Source organism: Nyctereutes procyonoides, unplaced genomic scaffold (assembly GCF_905146905.1).
Source record: "Nyctereutes procyonoides isolate TBG_1078 unplaced genomic scaffold, NYPRO_anot_genome, whole genome shotgun sequence".
NCBI classification, from domain to species: Eukaryota; Metazoa; Chordata; class Mammalia; order Carnivora; family Canidae; genus Nyctereutes; species Nyctereutes procyonoides.
The window spans coordinates 8,223,267-8,249,228 of NW_026575159.1; the positions used below are offsets into that span (position 1 = coordinate 8,223,267).

At 31.3% G+C, this 25,962-nt stretch overlaps 1 protein-coding gene across 3 annotated transcripts in view; it reads right to left on the bottom strand.

Annotated features, from left to right (window-relative positions):
• CSMD3 (CUB and Sushi multiple domains 3) overlaps positions 1-25,962 on the bottom strand; it is a 1,184,516-nt gene that overhangs the window by 690,289 nt on the left and 468,265 nt on the right. Inside the window, exons 7-8 of one of the 3 annotated variants that reach the window (XM_055314109.1) lie at positions 20,075-20,386; positions 918-995 (exon numbers count right to left, since the gene is read on the bottom strand). The exons of 1 other annotated variant lie outside the window; for it this stretch is intronic. In XM_055314109.1, coding sequence (XP_055170084.1) covers positions 918-995; positions 20,075-20,386 — 390 coding nt within the window. The remainder of the gene's footprint in view (positions 1-917; positions 996-20,074; positions 20,387-25,962) is intronic. One more of the 3 variants, XM_055314111.1, reaches the window with a different exon arrangement.

The window sequence follows — 25,962 nt, forward strand, 5'->3', positions numbered from 1 at the left end:
AAAATATGTTATTTATAATACTTAAACTTATTTACAATCAATGTCATTTTAGAAAGTCAAATGTTCTGTCATGAGTGGCTTCTTTCCAAATTTCTTTTATATATATATAAAACATATATAAAATGTATTTTATTATGTATGTATATTTCATATATATACATATACATACATATATATATGAATGACAGGTAGAAAATTTCTACAATCTGCTATTGATTTATAACATAAATACAAAAATGCATAGCTTGCCTAAAAATTTTATGTTTGTTTACCACAATAAATATGAATACTGTAATTCAGTGATTCTTAATATGAGATTCAAGGATGAACCTCAGCAATCTACAAATCCCTGAATCTTAAGCAAAATTGTGTACTGATCAGCACATAAATACATGTATTTCAAGCTATTTTGTGATTTTCAAGAGAAAACAAAAATTAATTCTATAGTTAATTAATTAATGTACAAAAAACTTGACTTAAAGGGTATGAGTAAGTTCATTCAAATTGAGAATACATATATTTTTCTTAAATGAAAAATTGCTATAAAAAGAATTCTTTCCCTAAAAAATATTTATGTTGAACAAAAATTCCTATAAGAAATCACCAATTTTACTCACATTTTTTTTTAAATCTCACATCCTAGAATTACAAAACTAGAATGCTATCCAACATACTAGCTCAAAGAGTATTTTTACATCTGAAACAGCCTCAGCTTGGGGGTTTACCACATTATCCATTAACTCAATACACATTTAAATACAAGAAAATATTGAATAATAATCATGCATGTTATATAGATATTAATGCAGTTAATTTGGTAAATACACAAACATTTTTATAAAACACACACAAACAACACAGACACCACAAACTTCACTCTTGCACTAGAGAAAGTAACAAAAAAGGAGTACACTCACAGATAGAAAACTTGTTGCTGTTGTCTTTCCCTGGAAACAATTTAAATCCTCTAGATTTAAAATCTATGGCCTTTTTCACTAGTTAAGAAAACAAACAAAAACATGTATCAGGATATACAATTTTAAAATAAAATTCAAGTTAACAAATTTTGTTAGCATTGAATTATGCAAGTTACAGAAACTGCTTTCTTAAGCCTGATGTAGGGTACCCAGAAGAAAATAAAAAAGAAAATATAGCAATATAATCACTAAGTAGTAAAATACCAAGCAGTTGTGAAAGATATTAAGGGTTCTGTCAGGAGAATCCTGCATATATGTGTGGATATGTTTTTAAATATTATGCGAGTTTTTATATGAGAGCAAAATACTAACACTTTATATAACTTGAATTCATCAAATTTAATGAAAAAAATAAACTAGAAAAATAAAAGTACCAAGAAATTTAAAAAGTGGAAAGAATTTAATGAACTATGTTCCTAAACGGATTTTTTTTTTAGGTTATTTAGCCTAAGTGAACATGAGGACACACTTAAGAAAATGCTATTGGAAAAACTTAAAATACATTTTAGTATTTCTGCCAATAATGATTTCCTTTCAAAGTCATTGCTTTTGACATTATGATTGATGTCAGTTTACAGCCTACAAAATTTATAAAAGTGAATTACAACTATCAGGACTTTATCTAAAATATCTTGCTATGTTTTTGATGATACAATATTGAAAGCCAATATCATAAGAAGCTGGTATATTTCATTGTGCACTGTATTAAGATAGATATGACTGGATTTACCTAATAGATAAATATAAATGAACTGAAGTAACTGGAATATTTTAAAAACATTTTTTCGAGTGTTTTGAATTAAGGAAAAGTATTATTTTTTAGTTATAAATTATTGGAGTAACTATAGTTATGTACTCTTTATGAATGATAAACAATAAAGACTTCAAGTGAAATAAAGGAAATCTATTTAATTGAAACTCCATTAATTAAAAAAAAGTTATGCAACCTGATGCAATGAGATATTTAAATATCAATTATTTTCTTTTAAAAAACCAAGATGAACAATAATACAAGGGATATATTTAATTTCTTCAGTTACAATGTAGAAATATTGATTTTTATAAGATTTACAGGCTAGGGGTTACATTAGAAAATTAGGTTTTGTTTATGCCATAATTTGGTAAAAAGCAAATCTGAATTTTGTGACATAGTTTAAAACGATCATTTCACTAATTCTTACTTGCTATTTTACCCACTTAGTTCATGTCATGGATATTTTATTGGTTTTGAAACATTTTATGGTGATTTGTTTCTTAATAATACCTCAAAAGTAGAAAGCTAGAGAGAGGGTGGATGATTTACTGGAATACATAGTTATGAATTATCTATACATACTATGTTTAAAAAAAGAAGGAAATGATCTTTGGAGCTGGATTTAAGAGTCCCAATTCTTAGCAATTATTAGTTGTGTGATTTTGTATAAGAATCTGCTTTTTTATCTATCTTTTCTCTTAAAATGAGAAGCTAGGAGTAGATGGCAGCTCAGTCTCTTGATAGCTCTGGGATTCTTTATCAGCAAAAGAATGACTACTCTTCTCTCTCAAGTTGTACTTTCTGTTATAATTCTCTTCGACATCTCCATTCCCATGGCAAGCCAGAGTTTAGTTCTACTGGAGTATTCAATTGCTCTAAATTTAATTCTGCCATTTGTGAATTTCCCTGCTTTCCTTAAATTCTAAATAAAATATGCATTTTATATTTTGAGGTATATTTCTGGATAATCCCAATCCAAACATGAATTATAGATAGGAATTCTAGCTCTACTTTCCCTCTGTGCTGTAATATCTGACTTCAACTATTACAGACAAGCTTGATGATTTCATGGTAGTTGTAACACAAATCTGGAATTCTTTATAAAGATAAAAGGAAAATACATGGGAAAATTTTAAACCAGAAGGCCAAAACTGAAGACGTAAATTCCAGAAGGTAAAAACAAACAAACAAACAAATAGAAAAACCCTCAATTCTATCATGTGTAATGAAGTACAAATAATGTTGAAAACAATATGTGGGACACCTGGATGCTCAGCAATTAAGTGTCTGCCTTCGACTCAGGCGTGATCCTGGGTCTGGGATAGACTCCTAAATCCAGCTCCTTGCAGAGAGCCTACTTCTCCCTCTGCCTGTCTCTGCCTCTCTCTGTCTCTTGTAAATAAATAAATAAATAATTTAAAAAGAAGAAGAAGAAAAAAAAAAGAAAGAAGAAAGAGAAAGAAGGAAAGAAAGAAAGAAAGAAAGAAAGAAAGAAAGAAAGAAAGAGAAAGAAAGAAAGAAAAGAAAGCAAGCTACAGGTGTGTATATGTGTGTGTGTGTTTATGTTTATAAAGTTTTATGTAAGGTGCTTTACATTTAGACTTGATTATTTGGTTGAGTGAAGTCAGGAACAATACCCAGCTCATAAAGCATCACCTCAGACCAAAGAGTTTTAAATAGTTTCCTGGTTCTAAGGGAACCTAGATTTATTATCATTATTTTCTAAATATCTTTTTTTCAATTTAAATTGAGGAGAAAATTCTATCTTTTTAAATGTTTGCAATGTAATAGGGATGTAGAAGATGGAAGGCCAGGAGACTATCCATTTTAGAGGAGAAAAAGGAGTGAATGGAATATAATATAAAATTTAAATTCACAAAAGCTTTAGACTATGTTAAACAATAAGCACATACTTAAGATATTTTTATGATTTTAGTACAAAAATATTAGCTTATTTAATTAAAGTATTTTGTCAGGGTGATTTCCTTTATTAATCGTAAATCAGAAAAAAAATTAAAAAAAAAATCGTAAATCAGGAAGGAAAAATTGGTAAAAGAATGAATATTCAGGGAAGCCCGGGTGGCTTAGTGGTTTAGCGCCGCCTTCGGTTTAGGGCCTGATCCTGGAGACCTGGGATCGAGTCCCACATCGGGCTCCCTGCATGGAGCCTGCTTCTCCCTCTGCCTGTGTCTCTGTCTCGATCTCTCTCTCTGTGCTTCTTATGAATAAATAAATAAATTCTTAAAAAATGAATATTCAAGTAGAAGCAGTGTCATGTATAAAGCTATTTTGAATACAGAAAATTATGTATGTTCTAATAGTTCTTTTTAATTTAATTAAATGCAAGACAGCCATATGCACAAATATATTTTCTTTGTTTTCTTCTGCTTTTCACATGCTAAACAGTTTTTGTTCATTTTTGTTAACTTTTATTGCTTTTTTGGTTTGACTTCTTCTTTTTTTTTTTTAGTAGAAGTATTTTGTAATATGGAAAAAGTCTGGAGAAAGAAATATATTATGGCAATAAACAAATCTACCCCCCTTTTTTTTAGTTGTAACCCCTGGACACTAGAAAAAAACATTTTGTTTCTGTAATCTTTGTTAAAGTAGTTTTAAACCACTGCAGGGAAATAACACTGCAGTATTTTTCAGATCAATTATTATTCTGTTATCTCCAAAATCAATTTGAATTCTAAAATGCATTTTAAAACTTACCAAAAAATAGTGATTGATGTTTCTTAAAACTCATGTAACATCCGTCTTAACCAGCCAAAGTCATCTATTTGAACTTATTTAATTTAAATTACAATGCCTATTATTAAAATTAACCATATAATACACATATATGGATAAATAACTTGATTTTATTCAAATGTCAACATATGTGTGTGTGCCTGAAACAGGTGTCATATGACTTTATTTTTATATTAGAGAATCTTTATTAGTGTAACCTGAGAACCTGTGGTATTACTAGGAGAAAATTGATTGGAAAGTAATAGATTTGGGACGCCTGGGTGGCTCAGTGATTGAGCGTCTGCCTTTGGTTCAAGGCGTGATCCTGGGGTCCAAGGATCGAGTCCCACATCAGGCTTCCTGTGTGGAGCCTGCTTCTCCTTCTGCCTGTGTCTCTGCCTCTCTCTCTCTCTGTGTGTCTCTCATGAATAAATAAATAAAATCTTAAAAAAAAGAGTAAGGTAATAGATTTAATATTGGTGCCAGTGTTTAATGTTAGGAAACTGACCGTATCACACAGATGGGATAGAGGGAATTCAGCTATCAGTTGGAGATTTGGAAAAGATGATCTTTAACTGTTCCCACTATCACTGAGCTTCTAAAACTTAAAAGTCATAAGACATCTCCTGTCTTGAAGATCCTTATTTGAAAATCAATAGACTCCTCACTATATGACTCAAAACTCATATACGTGCATTTTTGAAAATATTTTTCATTCTCTTTCATTGCTACATACAGTCTGTAATTTTGCGGTTATTATCTTTGTAAGAAAAAAACAGACATGTTTAGTATTAAGGAGCAGAACATTTTTTCATTGGAAAAAATATTTCAGATTTCTTTGGGATTCTACTAGAAGACCAATAGCATTATTTACTGTTACCTTTCATTTTCTACCTAGATTATATTCTAACACAACAATAAAAAATAAATGCAATATTCTGTTCATTATCATTATCTTCCAAATTTGTAGTATTTATTTTGACAATAATTTATCTTACAAGTGTCAGTAGCTTCATTTTAAATCTGTGATTAAATCAGATTATTTTGAGAGAAGTAAATCATTTATTTTGAGAAAGTAAGTAATTCTTATTAATGGGGAGGTTACTTTTGCCTCATTTTAACTTTTCAAGTGTATAATAATGCCTTTCTTCTCTAGTGAGTTTGATATCATGATACTGGATGTATAATCCTTCTTATTTTTTTAAAGATTTTATTTATTTATTCATGAGAGACACAGAGAGAGAGGTAGAGACACAGGCAGAGGGAGAAGCAGGCTCCATGCAGGGAGCCCGACGTGGGACTCCATCCCGGGTCTCCAGGATCATACCCCAGGCTGCAGGCGGCACCAAACCGCTGCACCACCAGGGCTGCCCTCCTTCTTATTTTGAATTAATTTCACTTCTATCTTTATCTTTACACTTAATAAATAAATTACACTAATAAAATAATTCCTTTAGGTTTTGTTTTGATTATTAAAACTAATATGTGTGGGGGTTGTTTGATTTAGAGAATATATCACATCTCACTATGGACAGATTCATTTAACTGGGTACTAAGAAAGATAATCAGTCATTGGCTAGGACGTTTATTACAGGTCAATATAATGTTAAAGAATGATGTGTTATTTTGTGGCATTTCTCTCACATGGCTAGGAATTGGAAGACCTATGTTCTGGTCCCAAAAGACATGAGATAAGTTGTTTATTCATTTCTAAGTAACTCATTCATGTATCTTGAAGTATTTAGGTATAGAATTTGAATTTTTAGGTGAAAATTACTAGGAATAAATAATATGTTTCTTACCCTCTAATTTTTTTAAAGTCCTAAACTTTTATTTATGCTACCATGCTAGTTTGTGGCTAGCCCTTAATCTTGCATAAAGTGTATATAATGTATGTGTTGCCCACTTTTGAACCAAAGGGAGAAGGGAAGAATTGGAATATTCAATTCTATCCCCAAATTTAAAATAGAGAGATTATAAAAATATTAAACTATGCTAAGAGGATATATTTTGTTTGGATGGTGGTTCTATGTAACTGGCCTAAGCACGTTAAAACTTAACACCTGTCTTCTACATACTACACTGGCAGTATAAAATACTTCTTCAGAACATATTTAGCATGAAGGCTGGCTAATCAGTCACTCCTTCCACATTATCCTTAGAAGAAGAGAAGAAAGACCAAGAAACTATATTGACAGTAGAATAAAACTTAGGTAGTATTCTTGCAGTGTCTCTTTACCCAACTTTAAGATTTACCACTCCATACAAATTTCTGAGAAAAGAATTTTGCATTATAAACGTTTCTGTAGTATAAATTTACACAATGATGGAGGTTTTTTATAATAAGATCATGTTTCTGGATTATACACTAAAAAGGCATAATAGAAAATTTAACAATGTGCTAGTAAGTGGCTCCTGAATCTTTGTGAAAAATATTTTATTTCCCAATATGTTAAAAGAAGAGAAATAATACTGACCACCATTTACTGAGAAAGGCAGTGGTACAACTAAATATGTTCAAAAGCACCTATAAATTCACTTGTAGGGACTTACATATTAGGTATATGTAAGATTCAAAATATTCTCAAATTTGAAATGATAGAATTAAATCAAATGTAAGAAATGATACATATTCAATTTTGAAATTACTTAAAATGTAATGCATTATCCCTTTCAAAATTACTAGGACTAAGTAATATGGTTAATATCTTCTAATTTTTTTAGTCCTAAACTTTGATTTATGCTACCATGCTAGTTTGTGGCTAGCATTTAATCTTGCATTAAATGTATAAATATAAATGCATGTGTTGTCCAATTTTTAGCTGAAAGAAAATTTACAATTATATATTGTATCACTATGCTTAAGTTCTACAACAAATTTCAGGTATCAGAACACACAAGAGTTTAATAAATGTTAGTTGTTGTTTTTTTATCATTGTTACTACCAGTTATAATTTTAAGATCTAATCAGTTTCAGAGGCTAATACAATTGGGACTGTAATATACTAAAACTTTTCAACTATTCGGTGTTATGTCTTTTTCACTATGTAGAGATGGTACATAAGGTAAATCATCTAATTTCTCTGGATTCCTAACTTGTGTTGTATGTGTGTGTATACATAAGATCATAACCTATATATATATTATATACACATATACATATATATATATATATATCCCTAAATCCTCTAACCAAAATACTAAATTTAATAAAAATATACAGAAATATCCTTAGATATGCAATCATGCTAGTGCTTATGAACATAGGTATAGTTATTCAGCATACTTTAAGACATTCTTGTAAGGGGCTCATTTCACTTTTACAAAAGAAGATTCTGAAGCTATTAGGTCTAAAAGTTTTAATGAGATGAACCTAGACCTTAAACTTTTGAAATCTTATTTTTCAATCATTTCACATTGAGACATAAGTATATTTTTTTTAACTTGGAAAACTAAATAGAACAGAAAAGAAACCTCATACTTGATAAAATCAATTTGTTAATTTTCAGAGGTCTGAATCAATTCTTTTGTTTTTAATTTGAGACAATGGATGATTAAATAATTGAGAAATCACACAACTAATTATTGGATAAATACTCTAAAAGTTGTATATGGGCTTTCTTCTCTCCCAGAAATGGAACAAATTCAGGAATCCAAAAACACTTATGAAGATACCAGCAGATGCACTCGCAATGCTTGGCGTAACAGGTCTTACAGTTATGGCGTGCTGTAAAATGTCAGGATTATAAGAAAAATGTGGGATTTTTTATATTCTCTTCAGGGATTCTTATAATTGGCATAATAAAAGTCACCATATGGGAAGAGTAACCAATGGTGTGGTTCACAGACATGTTTAACACTTTTAAAACTGTCTTAGCCTTTAGTTCTTTTAATCCTCATTTTTCTGATAGCTTCAAATGAACTTTTTAGCTTATCTTTAGTCCTACAATTAAATATTAAGATCCATTCCATTCTTTTTCCTAGGCTCTTTTTTGTCTTGATATAGTCTTTTGAATAGAAATAATTTTCTAGGGATCCCTGGGTGGCGCAGTGGTTTGGCGCCTGCCTTTGGCCCAGGGCGCGATCCTGGAGACCCGGGATCGAATCCCACATCGGGCTCCTGGTGCATGGAGCCTGCTTCTCCCTCTGCCTGTGTCTCTGCCTCTCTCTCTCTCTGTGACTATCATAAATAAATAAAAATTAAAAAAAAAATTAAAAAAAAAAAAGAAATAATTTTCTATTTCTAATTTGTAATTTCTGTTCTCCATAATTTTCATAAATTAATTTTACTATGGATAATTTCACTATAAAGTATGATGAGAAATGATAACATTCGTTTTCTTTTCTTTTTTTAAGTAGGATGTTTAGGATAGACCTAGTTTTCACATGGATGCCTTAGGGAATATAAGGATTAGGAAAAACTTCCCAAATAATCTCAATAAAATATACACCCACAGGTTTATTATTTTTTCCAAAAATAAATGGAGTAATTTTATGTTTCGTATTTGTTTTACAATTGACATCAGAGATCACTTATGTATACTATAATGCCTTCTTAATAGGAAAATAATTGAGAAAGAAACAACTGCTGGAATAATAGGGACCACAGTTAATGAATATCATCATACGGAGACAGTGGAATATATACTTCCACTACAAATTTCATTGTTATAGAGAATAATTTTAAATAAAAGAATCCAGGAAATATTATTACTTTAATAAGTAACAATATGTCATGTCATCATCTCTCTCATTTCAGATTATTATATTTTACCTAACTTTTTCACTAGAAGCCTTGGAATCATTGCCTGACTTCTGCTTAAAACAAACATAGATGAACTGTGATAGTTGTATTTGATCCAGAGTTATGCTGCTAAAGAAATGATGTTGAGGACAGCAAAGAAATGATCATAACCTGTGTTCTATATTGTCTACATGCCTTTCCAGATCTATCTTCCTCCTTGTTCTTTTTGCAGAAGATTGATCTGAATAGGCTACATCCTGCCACATAAACTGTGGCATTGTCTAGAAGAGCTGATACTACCTGGAGGCTTGTTAGAAAAGCAAACTACCAAGTCCCACCCTAGACCCATTGAATTAGAATTTTAAGAAGGTCCACAGAATGATTCTATTCACATTTAAGTTTGTGAAGCACTAGATTCTATCAACAGACTCCCTTATTCTTTGGAGAATTCCACCAGGATGGAAGGAGAGAGGAAAGTTAAAACATAATTATTCTGCAGGGTCTCACACCATTACTTTCTAGAGTTGACTAGGACCCTAACTGAAGGTCACTAGTTTTTTCATACCAGTCTGATATACACATCTCTGTCCAACATCTCCCTGCTCTCATCCCACTGTGTCAGCAATGGTGAGTCCTAACTCCTACTACTCTGCAATATAACACAATCCCTTGTGATTTCTTTATATTCACTAATTTAGAAACAATTCCTTTGTAAGTAAATCCTCCTTGAATTAGCCCATGTTCTACTGTTTCCCAGTGGACTCTGATGGATATACCACTCGTACATGAAAATCATTAGAGATATGCACTAAACATCTCTTAATGTAACATATTAAGAGTGTTACATGTGTAAGTATAACCACTTTTGGACTTCAAAAGGTAATTTTTAAGTAAAAATATGGGTGACTGTTGCTCATAATTCTACCATTAGTTGCTTACTTAAATCCTAGGGATTTGAGTTTTGAAGAGGTAGGTCATGTATTTACTCTCTTTTCTAGCAACTTCTTTACTCTGCCCCAGAAACAAAGACAGTTCACAAGGATAGGGTAGATAAAAAGATAAGTGAATTTCTGTACTGAGAGTAACTGTTTTAAGGGTAAACTGGCAAAAACAAAAATATGAGGTAACTAGAAACCCAAGATTGAATGCAATACATTACTTTGGTATAACTACACGAAATCTGTATGGAGAGTGTTAAAAATTGTATATATTAATTGTTACCATAATTCTCTATCAATATTGCATTAAATTATTTATATTTATTTCTATGAAAATAACCTACCTATGAGATTTAAAATTCTATGTTAATTATTTTAATTTGTTCACATATCTTTACCTTAAATAATTTTTACATTCCTAGAGTTTATTTTATTCCTATACAGGCTCCAGAAGTGGGCAGTGTCAGTTATTGATTGTGATCTAAGTCACAGGCACTCTATGCCTACTGCTTTTTAAACCACAAATATCTACTCTAAATAGGTTTATTATCCTCCTTTCCACAGATGTAAAATGGTAAAGTGCTGAGTAGATTGCCCAAGGTTACACAGGTGTTAGTTAAATATGTTCATTCAATTGATTCTGATACTTCAATCCTAGTGTCTATACCACCACCTGATTATAAATAACATATTCCATATATTTAATCAAACTCTCACGTGTATATTCCAGAAAACCAGAAATAGATGGGATTAGTATATCCTATCCTCATTTATTTTTTAATGTGAAGCTTATCATATAAAATATAAGTGATCAACAATATAAAGCCTGTTTTACTTTAATATGAAGTAGAATTGGCTTGATTAACTTAATATTGAATACAGATATTGATTATTTATTGATAGTGCCAACTATAATCCCATGGCTTGAAGCATCTTAATACTTTATTTTGAAAGTGTGAACAGATGAATAAAAAAGGTATAGCACAAGCCAACTGCGATATGAAATTCAAATCATCCTGTAATCTTTTTAGTAAAACCATCTTTGGCTACATTCCTAATAGAAAGTTCAGAAGAGTTGATAAACTTTTTTTCTATTAATGTGAGCCTTAAAAATGAAAAGTTTCTAACCTCTTGGTGATCTCGAGAAAAAATCAATCTAGAAATTTGTCACTTTAATCCCACTTGATATTGGGGAAGAAATGCCATTTGAAGAATATTTTAAACAAAGAAAAATCAAGCATCCACACTAAAAAGCAATAGCCCATGATTTAGAATATAAATGATGTAATTGTGAAGAGAAAAATATGCAATGCACCCCAAACCTAATACCATGCTGTTCTGTGTTCTGCCATATATGAAGGTTCTGCTCTTCCTAAAATTGTAAAACTTAATTGTGTGATTTCACTCTGTGCACAGCAGGGCAGCCATATGCTCTAGAAAACTACATGCAAGGAAAGCAGCTTGTTGCAAAAATGGGTGAAAATGCCCTGAAATAATTCTGAACAAGATAAAAATGTCTCTAACATAGGACCATTTCTTCATACTCCAAAAGGCAGAGGAGTCCACTTTGGCACAAATTTTGAGCACAAATAGAAAGTCTAGCCCCTTCAAAATATTTTAACAAGGGAAAAGATTTAAGTCAGAATAATCACATTTACTGTGACCATCATTCATAGGTAACTGGGGAAATCAGTGACACACAAAACCATTTTCATCTCCAATCTTTAAGCTTTCCTTTTTAATCAATGCAGTATATATTTTCTTCCCTTGTTTGCCCAGTCTATAAAAATGAGAAATAGTGTGTTATATAAAGAATAAGCTACCAAGATATGTGATTAACAATTACTTATTAGCATAACAATGGGGTGGAAAATCTGAAAAAAAATTATGAAGACCATTGTTTCAAGGTGATAGTTCCAATTAATGGGAAAAGATATATGCCTCCCAAAATCTACTGAAAGGAAAACAAAAACAAAGGGTCATCAATAGTTCTTAAAATCTCTGCAAAGGAATAATTAAAAAGCATGGCTTGTGGTATAGCATTGGAAAAAAATGTTAAAACAGTACTTTGCAAATTTATCAGTTGTGAAAAAAATAAGTCTTTATTGCTTAATTTTGTCATAAAGATCTTCAGGCATTCACAGTATTTTTATCTAACGTCTTTTTAAAATACATAAACCTATTACCAAGTAAATTCTAACACTTTATTTTTTCTCTTCTTTCTCCCTAAGAGCAACTTACTCAAGAAAATATAAAAGAATTAGAAATGTAAAAATATATTTACTGGAATGAATAATATAGTTTTGACAATATTACAAATGTGATGAAATGAGGTAATGGAATAGAAAAATGAGGATGATAATAAATAATTATGTATTTAAATAATATGTACACTTCTAGACATGGATTTTTAAACTGCTACAAATATCAACACTGAACACAGTTTTTCACAAAATAACATAATTAGGAAAAAGTCAAGAGAACAATGAAAAAAAAAACAAAAATGACAAAATATTGATAAAGCATGCAAAGTCAATATTTATATATAGTACACTCACCTAAATATTAACAATTCCCTATCTGTTAAACATATATCTAGTTGACCAATATCAAAGTTCTACCATAAAAAATCAATAACATAAGAAATGAAAGTATATTACAGGAATCATGTGTAACCACATAATTTTTTAAGAGTTACAAATTCTCTATTCTGCCATTATTTATGCTAAACATGCATGAAAATCAGTACATCACTTAGTCTTAAAGAAAGACCAGGGAATTCAAGCAGGCAAATGCAACTTTGCCATTTATATAAAGTAGAAGATAATGCTTAATTATTCAATCATGAAAAGTTTTGATTTGGTAATTCAATTTTGTATCTTTTCTTTCACCGGTTTGCTTCCACTTATCAATTAGCCTTTCAGAGACTTGAAACATGGTAAGAAAGGGAGACTCATTTTTATGTTTTTTTCTTTCTGTTATTTGGTAACACACTTTAAAAAAATCCTTTCAAGGTATAGAATTTAGCATAAAAATGAAAATAGGTGAGTTAAAACTTGACAAGGAAATGCTTTCATCATTTATCCATACAGTCATTGATCTTTCAAGTGAAATCAGTACTAATATAATCAGCTCAGTCAATCTCAAGAGTTGACAGAGTTTACTGTTGTCATTAAGGTTGACCCAGGAAATTCACCTGCCCTAGCGTAACCCCTCAGCTCAGGAAATTCCCACCACTAGAGTCATTCTTACAGACTGAAAATGTAAATTTTGCTATACTCTCTGAGATAGTTGATCAACATTGTGAAGATTTCAAGTGGAGAACAAGATCTCTTGGGGAGTGGACAGAGAGCCTGTACTGTTTGACAAGTATCACTCTCTCTTCACGATAACATCCTCATGTTAAGTCTTGCATTCAGTGTATCAACACAACCTGTAGTCTCGTTAGGGGTGCAGAACTTCAGATCCCACCCAATCCAACCAAATCACAATCTGCATTTAAACGAGACTACCAGGTGATTTGTACTCACATTGAAGTTTTGGAAGCAGAATCTAAGACTTCAACTCCCAGTCTCTATCAACTGTTATTTGCATCTCTGCATACATTAGTAATCTGTCTGCCTATTCCTTTTTTTTTCTTTAATTTCTTGTTGAAATAACATCTTAAAGAAAGTTACATACTTTTCTGCTAAAGACCACTAGTGGCTCCTGTCTCACTTAGATTTAAATAAAACTCTTAACCTCATCCTCAGAGCCTACATGATCTGTGGTTTCTATCAGTTTCCTGCCTCATCTCAACCCCTCTCCTCCTTGGCCACTGAACTCCAGCACACTGGGCTTTCTTTTTCTCAAGCAAAGCTTCTAACTAGTTGTTTTTTCTACCTGATATGCTTTCGCCTGTGATCCTAGCATGGCTGTCTTCTTCCATATTATTTAGGTCCATTTAATGTTTACCTCCTCAAAATGGCCTTTCCTGCCCTTCCAAACTAAGGTAGTCACCCATATATCATGTAGCCTGTTTTAATTTTCTGCTCCATCCTTGCTACAATCAGGTAAGGTAGGTTTTTGTTTATTTGCATTTTGTCCTTTTCTTTTCACTCGAATATAAACTCAATGAAGCAGGATCTACTCATTTTTATTCAATGTTGTTTACTCAAAAACTGGAAGAAATTCTGGTGGTGTAAGTAAGTCAGTAAACATTTGTTGAAGATGGAGGAAAGGGAGGGAAGGGAAGGGAGGAAAGGGAAGGGAAGGAAAGGGAAGGGAAGGGAAGGGAAGGGAAGGGAAGGGAAGGGAAGGGAAGGAAAGGAAGATTGTTGAAGAAAAGAAGTGAGAAAAGAAACTGACTGAAAGAAAGAGATGAAGGAGGAAAAAAGCCAGAAAGAAAATACAAAAGAAGGAAGGAAGGAAGGAAGGAAGGAAGGAAGGAAGGAAGGAAGGAAGGAAGGAAAAAAGAAGAGGAGATCCTGAAGAAAGTAACTCTGTCATCTTAAACACTAAAAAAGCTAGAATTAGATCCTCAAATGGAGAGTTTTTAAGAATTTAAGGCATAGAGGTAGGCATTGGTTTCTGGCCATATATGCGGCCAAGTTATTGAAATAAGGAGAGAACCAATCTCTAACTTCCTCGATATTAGTGCTGGCCACATTTATGGTTGTTTTAACATTGGCTACATAATTTGATAACCATAAAAATAAGTCCATGTCAATTCAAACATCAAGTGGAAAAAGATGATAATAAATATATTTAATTAATATTTATTTGGATAGTTTATTATAGACACTTAGGATTACGAGGGAGAGTAACAATCATATTATGGATATACTCTTTGATACTTAAATGCTTTATAAAGACTAATTTGTCTATCAGGCTATGCTTGAATATCTTATTAGTGATTTGGAAATTTACTGCTTCCTGAAATGCATAATCTATATTTGAACAAAACTCAATGTTAGAAGTCTTATTTTTAATTGTATCTCCCTGTGATTCCATACAAGTTCTACAACCTATGGCTGAAGAGGTTTTATCTCTCTTACATATAACACATCACACATTTGAAGATAGTTATAACTCATCCCCACTCATACTCTTTCTATTGCAATTCCTTCTTTTAGGTGTGATAGATAATTTTCCTCTGCAGTTGTATCCCTACACCTTTTCCTTTAAAAATAAAGGCCATATTTTACTTCTTTTGAGTTCATCCCATGATTAGCAAAGAGATGATATGTTCAATAAAACCCAAATATTTGATGGACATATATCAGTATCCATAAAGATCCATAAATTAACTTCCTCATTGTGCTATTGCTTATGAAGGTTTTTTTTTTAAGAAATGCCTTAGATTTACAAATTTACACTGTATAAAAACTATTAATAGAGTTTTTGAAAACAGTATCAGTTGCTTGCAAGCTTCTGAAAATATTTAAAATTTTTCATGTGGCCAAATAGCCTTTTAGTAGAAGGCACACTGTAGGCATCCAGAAACTATTACTTCAATACAATAAATTTTCTGTTAGATTACAGTTTGTTTGTTTTTTTAACAAAGTTGTTATATATCACAGAATTTGACATCTGAATTAACTAGAAATTTCAGTTTGTCTGATAGTCTGTTTTCCCTTTTATGTTAAGCAAAGTAAATGTTAAGATGAGCTAATTTCAAAAAAATATTGCTTATGATAGAAATGAAAAAAAATACTGCTTTTGTTTAGATTAAAACTGCTGACTTAAAATGAAGTTTTATGCTGAATTAACCATTGTTACCTTAAAGGTAAAAATAATAAAGTCTTTTAGTCAAAAGCTCATGATTAAAATAAGTTTTCTTTTAGGCTCCTGTTATAAAGAGGGGGGAACCTACATCATATTCAATTTTAGTAAAACATAATTTCATATTACTTTGTAAACCAAACTAATGCTCTGCTTGATCCTATTGACATGCTTAAATATACTATTAACATATATGGAAGAATTGACTACACTATGTCAAAATAAACAGCAGCAATAGCTTTAAAATGCTCATAACACATTTGACTCCACAGCATGTTATAATCATCTAAGTTAATATTCCACTAGGAAAAATGATAAAAGACAATTTATAATTATATACTGATATATAGTAACTCTTCCAGAAGAATATATCCACATTTTATACTTGAAAACAGCAACTACCAAGGTTGCTCATTAACAGCTGACAGAACTTGCCTGCATATTGAAAAAAATAGAAATATTCTAAAATATAAAAGAAAAAACAATGTTAAATTATGTGGAGAAAACACGTTTTAATGATTATTTTTTAAATAGTGTGACTATGAACTTCTTGAGGAAGAAAATCCAATTGTGTTTATCACCTAATAACTAAAAACCTCACACATCCAACAATTCAAAAGGCACCAAACTCTCCAAAAAACAAATGCCACACATCCCTCGCTAGCAACGCCACCACCACACGCTGTCCCACATCCCACTCATAAACCACCCAACAACATCCTCTCCCCCAATACAAACCCCCCACCAATCATAACTCAATCTTCAACCACAGCTCACACACTCACCAACATCCCAACCCACCAATCCTCCTATCCTTCTACCCACACCTTACCACATCAACCCCCATTTCCACGAGGGATCTAAAACTACACCAAAATCAAATAACACACAAATGCACAACACAAGCAGACAATCAAACTTTCTAAAACGCCCCTTTTAAAAAACATCAACATTCCCCCCATCCAACAACACAATCCCCCATCCCACCTACTTTACAAATCAACACAAATCCCCTATCACCAAAGCCCTCCAACCACCTCCCAAACTTATCCATACAAACTCACTACTACAATATCCACCTCCATTCCAACGTTACTCCCCACTACAAACATACAGACACATTTACCCCCGCACTACACGGTTCCACCAAACAGCAACATGAACCAGACTCACACACTCCTTACCTCACAGAGATAAATTTTATAGGATAAACCATAGGGCTAACGATTACAAGTGCAGGAAGAGTACAGAGACCAATGGTGAGTTATAATAGAAAAGCCTAACTTTCCCGGAGGTGACAATTTAAGCTAAAATTTCAAAAGGGAATTAGAATGATCTGGCTGAAAGGATGGAAGGAATAGTTCATAAAGATGTATTCAAGTAGGAAAGAACATGGTGTGTTTGGTTGGCAAAATAAAATAATCTATGTTTGGCCAAAAAACTAGACTGACTGTGAGAGTCATACTGGATGAATTTAGAGATATGGACAAAAGCTAGATCATGGACTCTCCTGTGGGTCATCACCAAATCTTGGTTTTATTTCTAAGGTCATTGAGAAGCCACTGGAATCTTTAAAGCAGTGTTGTGATGTGATCAGATTTAAAAAGCAATTGTCACTACATTGTGGACCATGGAATAGAAGAACAAAAACTAATTTGTTTTCTCTAAAATATCTAGGAAACTATAGAATTAGCTTTGCATTATGTTTACTGACTCATTTAAAATATGAATTAAACGTCTCACTATCTGCATATACTCCGTAACTCTTTGAATATTCTAATCAGCTATGAGCTTTACAAAATTTTCCCTGTACCATCAGACAGGTTTCTCTACGTCTCCCACTCTATCTCAATCTCTTGAAGTAGAGGGTCATATATTATCTTCATTTTCTTGAACAGAGCCTGGTATTATTAGGCATTCAAGAATGTCTGGTGAACTGGAACTGTTTTTATAAAGAATACTGCTTTGATGTCAGCCGATTCAAATTTAGAAATTTGGCCCTGCTAAGAGTCAAGTTATTGAAGTCCTTTTATGTCTGAAAATACAGTCAAATATTGAGTATTTTCAAATACATTAATATACATAGGATGATAGGTCTCTTTTATTTCTAATATTGACATATTTAACCCAAGATATTCTACGTCTGTGTCTCAAATGTAATAACTAGCTATCTGAAATCAATGAAATGGTAGATTACTGAAGGAGTCAGAAGGATCAATTCTAATTAAAATAGAGATTTGATGAAAGTATAATAACTTAAGTCACTGAAAAAATAATGAATGTACCATTTAGAATGTTTCCCATACACTTAACTTAAACATAAGTAACTGAGAAATATTTATTTCAAAAGTACATGGCACTACCAAATAGCAATTATATTCAGAAACACTATTTTTGAAAGAATATGGGAAAGGTTGAAACATGTGTAAGCTCTAAAATAGAGTTAGGAGATTATGACAATTGAGAAAATTTGAGCAACTTGGAGTTTACCAAGGAAATGATATACTTAATTAAAATTTACTTGAAATTAGTTCAAAATTTCAGGCCAACTTTCAAATCACTTTATTGAATGTAATAATTGACTACTATTTATTCTATTTTCAATTTGAATTATTTTCCTACTTCTATAAAATATTAATTTATAACCCCAGAGTTTCTCACATCACTTGATGGCAAACTTTGGCTAAAGCAGTGTTTGTATTATTACTTGATCTATATAATAAAAATATGTCTAATAATTACCTGTCTTTTATTCAATGTGTTAGTTTGTCAGTGTTAGCTCATGCAATTTTCCAAAGAGAATGCAAAGCCTGAATAGAAGAAGGGCCTTTTCTTAATATTTTAATGATATTTACACCTTAAAAAATTTCCTGGTACTAAGAAAAAGTGGTCTACTTTATTAAGCAAATAATCAATTTTATCATGATGTCTATATTCTTAGCAGTGGAAATATAGTAAGAACGTGAATAGAGAAGCAGGGTGATATTGATTTAATTCTTTACAGGGGACTACTCCATGTTAAGAATTCATTTTAAGATGCTTCTTAAAGAGAACTAAAGTAACTTCAGTATGAATTGTGATGGACATGAACTTCTGAGATACATCTGTATGATTTTTCAACTAGCTTATATAAGGATGTCTTGATTTTTCTCCTTCGTGTACTCTAAGCACAGAATGCTTGCCATTACTTACATCATGCTCTCTATAAACCATGCCCAATCACACTACATAAACCATATCCAGCTTGGAGAATATATGATGATGAGTTGGAAATAGAGTTGGAATAGGTATTCTGCACTTGAAACATTTTCAATTAATTAATATTTCCACTGATGCATATATCAATATAAATTAAGGCCCTTTATTTTTTGACACTACACTGACTTTTTTTCATGATCTGCTCAGTGAAACTTGCTACCAAGAAATGGAAAAATACACTTGCTACACTTCCTAGTTTTGTAAAAGATAGACATGTTAATTAACTAGAAAATTACCAATATATTATTTGGCCTTGTGGTATGTTTTTTCTATAAAAATCAGAAAGTTAATGGATATTTAAACTTGAATCTGAATGAATGGCTGTTACCTTTTCAAAATGACAAATCTCAGTACAGTCATATATAGCTCCGGCAATAGGTAATTTAGATATAGAAGAGCAAGCTTTATAAAATAATCACCAGACAGAATGTTCCTATTTGCCCAAATTATCTATTTTCTTAATTGTTAAATAGCATCTGTGTAACATAAAAATTTCATGCAAATACTGAAAATTACTACATAGGATAAATCATCCCTCTGTAAATATGTACACTTATTAATAGAAACTGGCTATTTTATTTTCAAATTATTTCAACATCATAACTAGCATATAATATGCAATAGATATTTAGTACTTATTTTTATTATCTCTTTTATGCATTCTGTCTTTCTATTTTTACTCCCGCCCCCACCCAATATTTGCATTTCACTTCGATTTTTTTTAAATTTTTGTGCTTTCAATTATTCAGGTTTTGGCTATTACTATCTATATTTTTCATCCACCTTAAACTTTTTCTTTTGCTTCCTACATCTTGGCTCTCTTTCAGCTCATTCTCTAATTAGAATCATTACCAAAATATAGCTTTGGTTGTAACTAAATGGGCACAAGTAAAATAACAGCCAATACCTCTATGAGTAACAACTGCAAGCTCTTTAGTTCTTTCTATCTGTTCAGCATTTCTTGGTCTTCTCCTTGTACTTTGTGTATCTGCTTGATGAGGAGAGAGCCCGTCCTTGGACGTGTTGGGGTCCAGACCTGAATTTCTGAGATTCGTAACTTGCACTCGCTGTTCCTCGGAAAGTCTATGGATGGTGACAGCTGTAACACTGGATACAGTAACATCTGCAGATGTGCTAGCAACAGCAAAAGCACCAGTGGCAGTCCTGTTATGCTCCTCTAACTCACCAGTGGAGGTAGTGTGGGTCAATGTAGAAGAACCTGTGGGACACAGTAGCACTAGATGCTAACTTTTTCTTTTAAATTGTGTTTATTTTTTCTGATAAGTTTAATAAGTTATATTCCCTTCTATTACTTTAAGGATAATCAACATGAAGAGGCAAAACACAAACACGCCACTAAAATGTGAAGTAACCAGATCTGAGGATTGTTTTGTATTAATCAACCTATGAATAGATATCACACATCAATATACCATATTTTAAAGGTAACACATTAGAAGGGAAAAGGCGAAAGAATAAACCCACTATGTGGCCCTGAATCAATCTTTGTTATTTATCTACAGATGAATATTAGCAACAAATGCCTGGCAAGTGACAAATTTTGACAGAATGGGTAACTGTGTAACCACACTTTTCCAAAAGTATGCTTTGAATAGTCTGTGCCATATCTCTTCATAATTTCTGGGAAAAATATCAAAAATTTCTATTCTAAGATAAGCAAGTGAAGGAGAATTTAAAATCAAAGCCAAAATTAAAACAAAATGATTAAAAAAATAAAACTCTGAAATAACTATTCTATGTAAATGCCTATCTTAACCTCACTTGCCAGAAAGCAGCCAACATGATAAAATATTCAATGTCATGAGCTATATACGCTTTAGACTTCAGTGGGTTGTTTTCCAAAGTTGGGTAATTTTTTTTGCTATTTTAAAGTAAAACTTGAGTTTAACCAATTTTCAACTAATTAAACAATAATTGTATTTAGAAATGATTGAAAATTAACCAATAATTTGGAATCTGTATTCATAAACAACTAGCTTTAATAAGTGGTTGAGGATTTCCAAATATCTCATAAGCATTTCACGGTATATATTTCTCTACATTCTTAACTTTATTAAGGTTTCATGGTAATTTAAAAATAGATTTTAAAGGTGCCAAATTGGGCTTTTCTTTTTCCTTTGACTTAAACCTTTTTAAAAGATTGTCTATAGTAGTACATAATTATTATAAAATGAAAAAAGTAACCTAATAATAAAAGTATGAAATGGAACAAAGATATTTTCAAAAGGATCTTGACATCTAAACTGCTTAACAAGAAAAAATACTGAATGTTGGAAATATAGATACTAATTAGGAATAATCATCAGGTCCTGGTTAGAAGATGTGTGAGTATTTTTCAAGGCCAATGAGTGGTATGTTTTCATATATCTGGCTTCGGCCTTCTCATAAACTGTATATTGGAAATCTGTCCACAATGTATAATTAGATATTGTAGACAAAAATACTTAAGTATATTTTAACCATTCTGCAAGAGGAAAATAATCACTTAATGTGATTTGAGCATGCTCTACTTTATTTATTTATTTATTCATTCGTTTATTTATTTATTCATTTATTTATTTATTTTGGTCCTCTCTTTGGCTAGTAGGGCCAGTAATTTTATTTTCTGCTTTAAAGTAAAAAAGGAAGCCAAACATGGGGTCCTCTCATTCATAAGCAAGCAAAGGGACACATGTCTGATACTAATTCTGCCAGCCTAAATTGTTATACTTTGGTTTAATTTGATCGAGAAATTCAAATGATTTAAATGATTATATTTGGGCAGCCTGGGTGGCTCAGCGGTTTAGCGCCGCCTTCAGCCCAAGGCCTGATCCTGGAGACCCGGAATCGAGTCCCACATCGGGCTTCCAGCATGGAGCCTGCTTCTCCCTCTGCCTGTGTCTCTGCCTCTCTCTCTCTCTCTGTCTCTCATGAATAAATAAATAAAATCTTAAAAAATAATAAAATAAGTGATTGTATTTTAAGAGATCTACAGGTAAATGAGTTATGACAATTATGAGATTATTTTAAAGGCTTTTAATATATTTTTAAACAGTCAAAAAAAGTTGCTATTGAATATTTATCCAAGTCATTTTATCAAGATTACGATCTCCTAAATCCATGTTGGTTATGCAAATTGGCCAGTAACATTTACTAAGCTAATATTTAGTAAGATTTTTCTTTAATCACATGATTAAGCAATAACTATGCTAATAATACTAACATTTGGTAAATAACCCCATAGTAAATCAGACATTTGAAATACCCATGTGCTTGTTACTATAAAAACAATCAACTGATCCATACGATTCACCTGGGGAATCAAACGGCCTGTTCCACTTCTAGAAAGGAAGTTTAAAATTGGGGAGGATGGAACACTAATACTTTAAAACTTTCCTTAACTGTATTATAATTCCCAGGCATTCAGCTTTAGTTTAAGGAAGGAAACTACTTAACTATAAACATATGTTGTGAAATACAATCTAAAAGTTTGAAAAATCATAGAATTTGTACTCTATCTCAAATCTCAATGTTCTGACCTTACTCCAAGGAGTAAACTGAATAGTTATTTATTGTATTTGATCACTGGAGTCATTAACAATTAATCCTAAATAATCTCTATTTGGTCAATAATATGGGTTATATTAAATAACTCAATAGATAAATAATCTCAATTTATATGGGTCAATAATTCTGGGATAATTCTTGGAAATGTGTCTAGTTTGCTTCTACAACCAATCCAAGACCTACAGACCAATTCCAAATGGGCATTTTCTTAAAGACAACAGGATGAATACAGGTCCTGACTAAATATGAGAGTTAGAACTGATTTTTCTTAGCCTTTAGATCCAGGATTTGCTGGGGATCCCTGGGTGGCTCAGTGATTTAGCACCTGCCTTCCGCCCAGGTTGTGATCCTGGAGTTCCAGGATTGAGTCCCACATCAGGCTCCCTGCATGGAGCCTGCTTCTCCCTCTGCCTGTGTCTCTGCCTCTCTCTCTCTCTCTCTCTCTCTCTCTCTCTCTCTGAGTCTTTCATGAATAAATAAATAAAGTATTAAAAAATATTCAGGATTTGCTAGCAATTCCAATCTTAAAATCTTCAGTAATAGAACTCTACTTTTGGCAAATGGTGGTGGTGATTCAGTACTACCTTCTTAACCTGATACAGAACAAGTTGGAGTGTTGGAATGAAGTACTGAAAAGCAATTTATTTAACCATCATAGTCCAACTAGATATATATTTCAACCAGCTATTTTGCTAACTAGTTGTTATGTTTCATGTATATTTTGTGTTCATATTCTTTCTTCCCCATACTAGAATGCAAGCGCTCCAAAGGCTGAGATTTTTGTTATTCTATTCTATTCTATCCTATTCTATTCTATTCACAGCATCTAGAACAGTGCCTGGTACATAGTAGATGCTCAAGAAATAGTCATCAAAAGAATAATAAATGAATAACGTTAATAATAATGCTAAAATAATATTAATAATAAATTTCATAAACCAAATATGATTATAATTTTACTATGGAAAAGTCATATTTCAAACATATAATGTTGAAGAGAAGTTCTAAGGTGAGGAAAACTGACAATTTTGTTTTTAACTTTCAAAGATAAGAACACCTGGGTGGCTCAGTGGTTGAGTGTCTGCCTTTAGCTCAGGGCATGACTCCAGAGTCCTGGAATCGAGTCCTATATCAGGCTGCCTGCATGAAGCCTGCTTCTCTCTCTGCCTATGTCTCTGACTCTATCTCTCTGGTGTCTTCCATAAATAAATACAATCTTAAAAAAAAAAAAACTTTCAAAGACATCATTTTGAAAAAGTGTGGAATCTGAAGATTTATTTGCATAAGTGAGAGTTACTTGAAGATTTGTGTCATAATTCCCAAACTAGAAGTATACAAGTTCATGTGAATTTGGTTTACTTAGAATGTTCAAATTTCTGTAGAGTGAAAAGTAGTCATATCTTATAATAGCAAAAGACAGAAGTGCATCTAAATGTAATTAAATATGTTTGATATATAAAATGGAATAACTTCTATAAAAATAACATTGATTTCCTTTATAAGGCAATAAAATCATCCATCAACATAAAGTTATATCATATATAACCATTTTAACTAAAATATAGACCAATTTAGCATACTGGTTTTGGTACCACTTTAAATTGGCAGTGTTTGAAACACAGATTTTTAAATTGTCAAAATGCACCATTTACCATTTAACAGTTTAAAAACACTCAACGTTTTTGCATACATACTGTTTTATGAGGTAATTGCCAATGTTAGAAAAAGCCTTAGGATTATGCATAGCAACAATCCATTATTAAATATATTATATTGCTAATTCAATATTAAAATATATTTTGTTTTCTTTTAAAAATTTAAGTATGCTACACAATTAAGAAAACATTATCTTTAATAGCACAGTATTAAATGCATGTGTTACACAACATACAACCGAAATTAAGGAATAAAATGTACATCAGAAGATCCATTCTTCATTTGAAATCAAATTATGTATACAAGTTTTGTTTTCACAATTAGATTATCCTGCCATTAAATTGCTTGAGATATATTTAAAAATTAGATGTTTACAATATAAACACAGGTTTAAGGTATATTTTATTAATATTCCTTAATAAAACATTTCTCAATATAACAAAAATAAAATGAAATGGTTTACATATATAAGCATGCTTCTATAAATCATAACTATATGTCATCTTTGGAACTATGATAATGGAAAATGACATATGTTACACATGTAAATAGGCAAATTTATTTAACAGTAATCCTTACAATATGGAATTTGGATTATATTATGTATCATAATGAAAATTATATTTTTGAAGGCTTTCTTATTTCAACAATATATCTTCAAGAGACTAAGCATAATTTATATAAAGCCATTTTTAAACGTGTTATTTAGAAAAATCTAACAAATGAAAACTAATTTCATAATTGAATTTTAATCTATGATCAAATTTATCCTTACAGATTTTTAAAACAATTTTGTGCCACTGTACTTCGTAATTATTGTCTAACTCATCACAGAATTGAAGAACAGAATATGTTGCTAGAGATACGAGAGGATGGCCCAATATGTACTGAGCTATGTAAGTACATGTTAAGGATAATTACAGATTCAAAGAAGTGGCTTTTAGATATTTATGTTTGGCATGTTATTTTATATAAAGAATATATTCTGTTCCATTAACTTTAGTATTTCAAGTGAAACATTTGAATGAGTTTAATTAAAATAATTATGTGAATAGTTTTGTGGCATTACGATATATAATGAAAAAAATGCAATAAACATTTAACATGAAAACATGCAAAAGGAAAAATATACAAAATAACATCAAAATAAAATCTAAATACAACTAATGCAACAATTATATTTGGGACATTATTTAGATAGTCTATAAATTTTAGCATATATATTTTAATGTATATGTTGTAGTTCTTTAATATTACTTGGATAAAACTTAAAAACGTCAATAAGTGAGATAACTCTTGAAAATTAATTGCAGTATGTGGGAATGAGGTAAAACAAAGCCACTGCTTTGTTACATTCTATAATTTTCAGGAAGCATATTGTTTTTCGTTACATAACCTAGGTATTTTACACATTATTAATTCCAGTATGCTAAAATCTACATAGTTTAGTATTTTACAGTACAAATTAGGGAATGAATTTATACTATGAATATTCAACTTAGAAAAGAGATGGGTAAACTGAAAACAATCCTGAAAAAAAGTTTTTAATGTAATTTTAAAGAACGGGTCTAT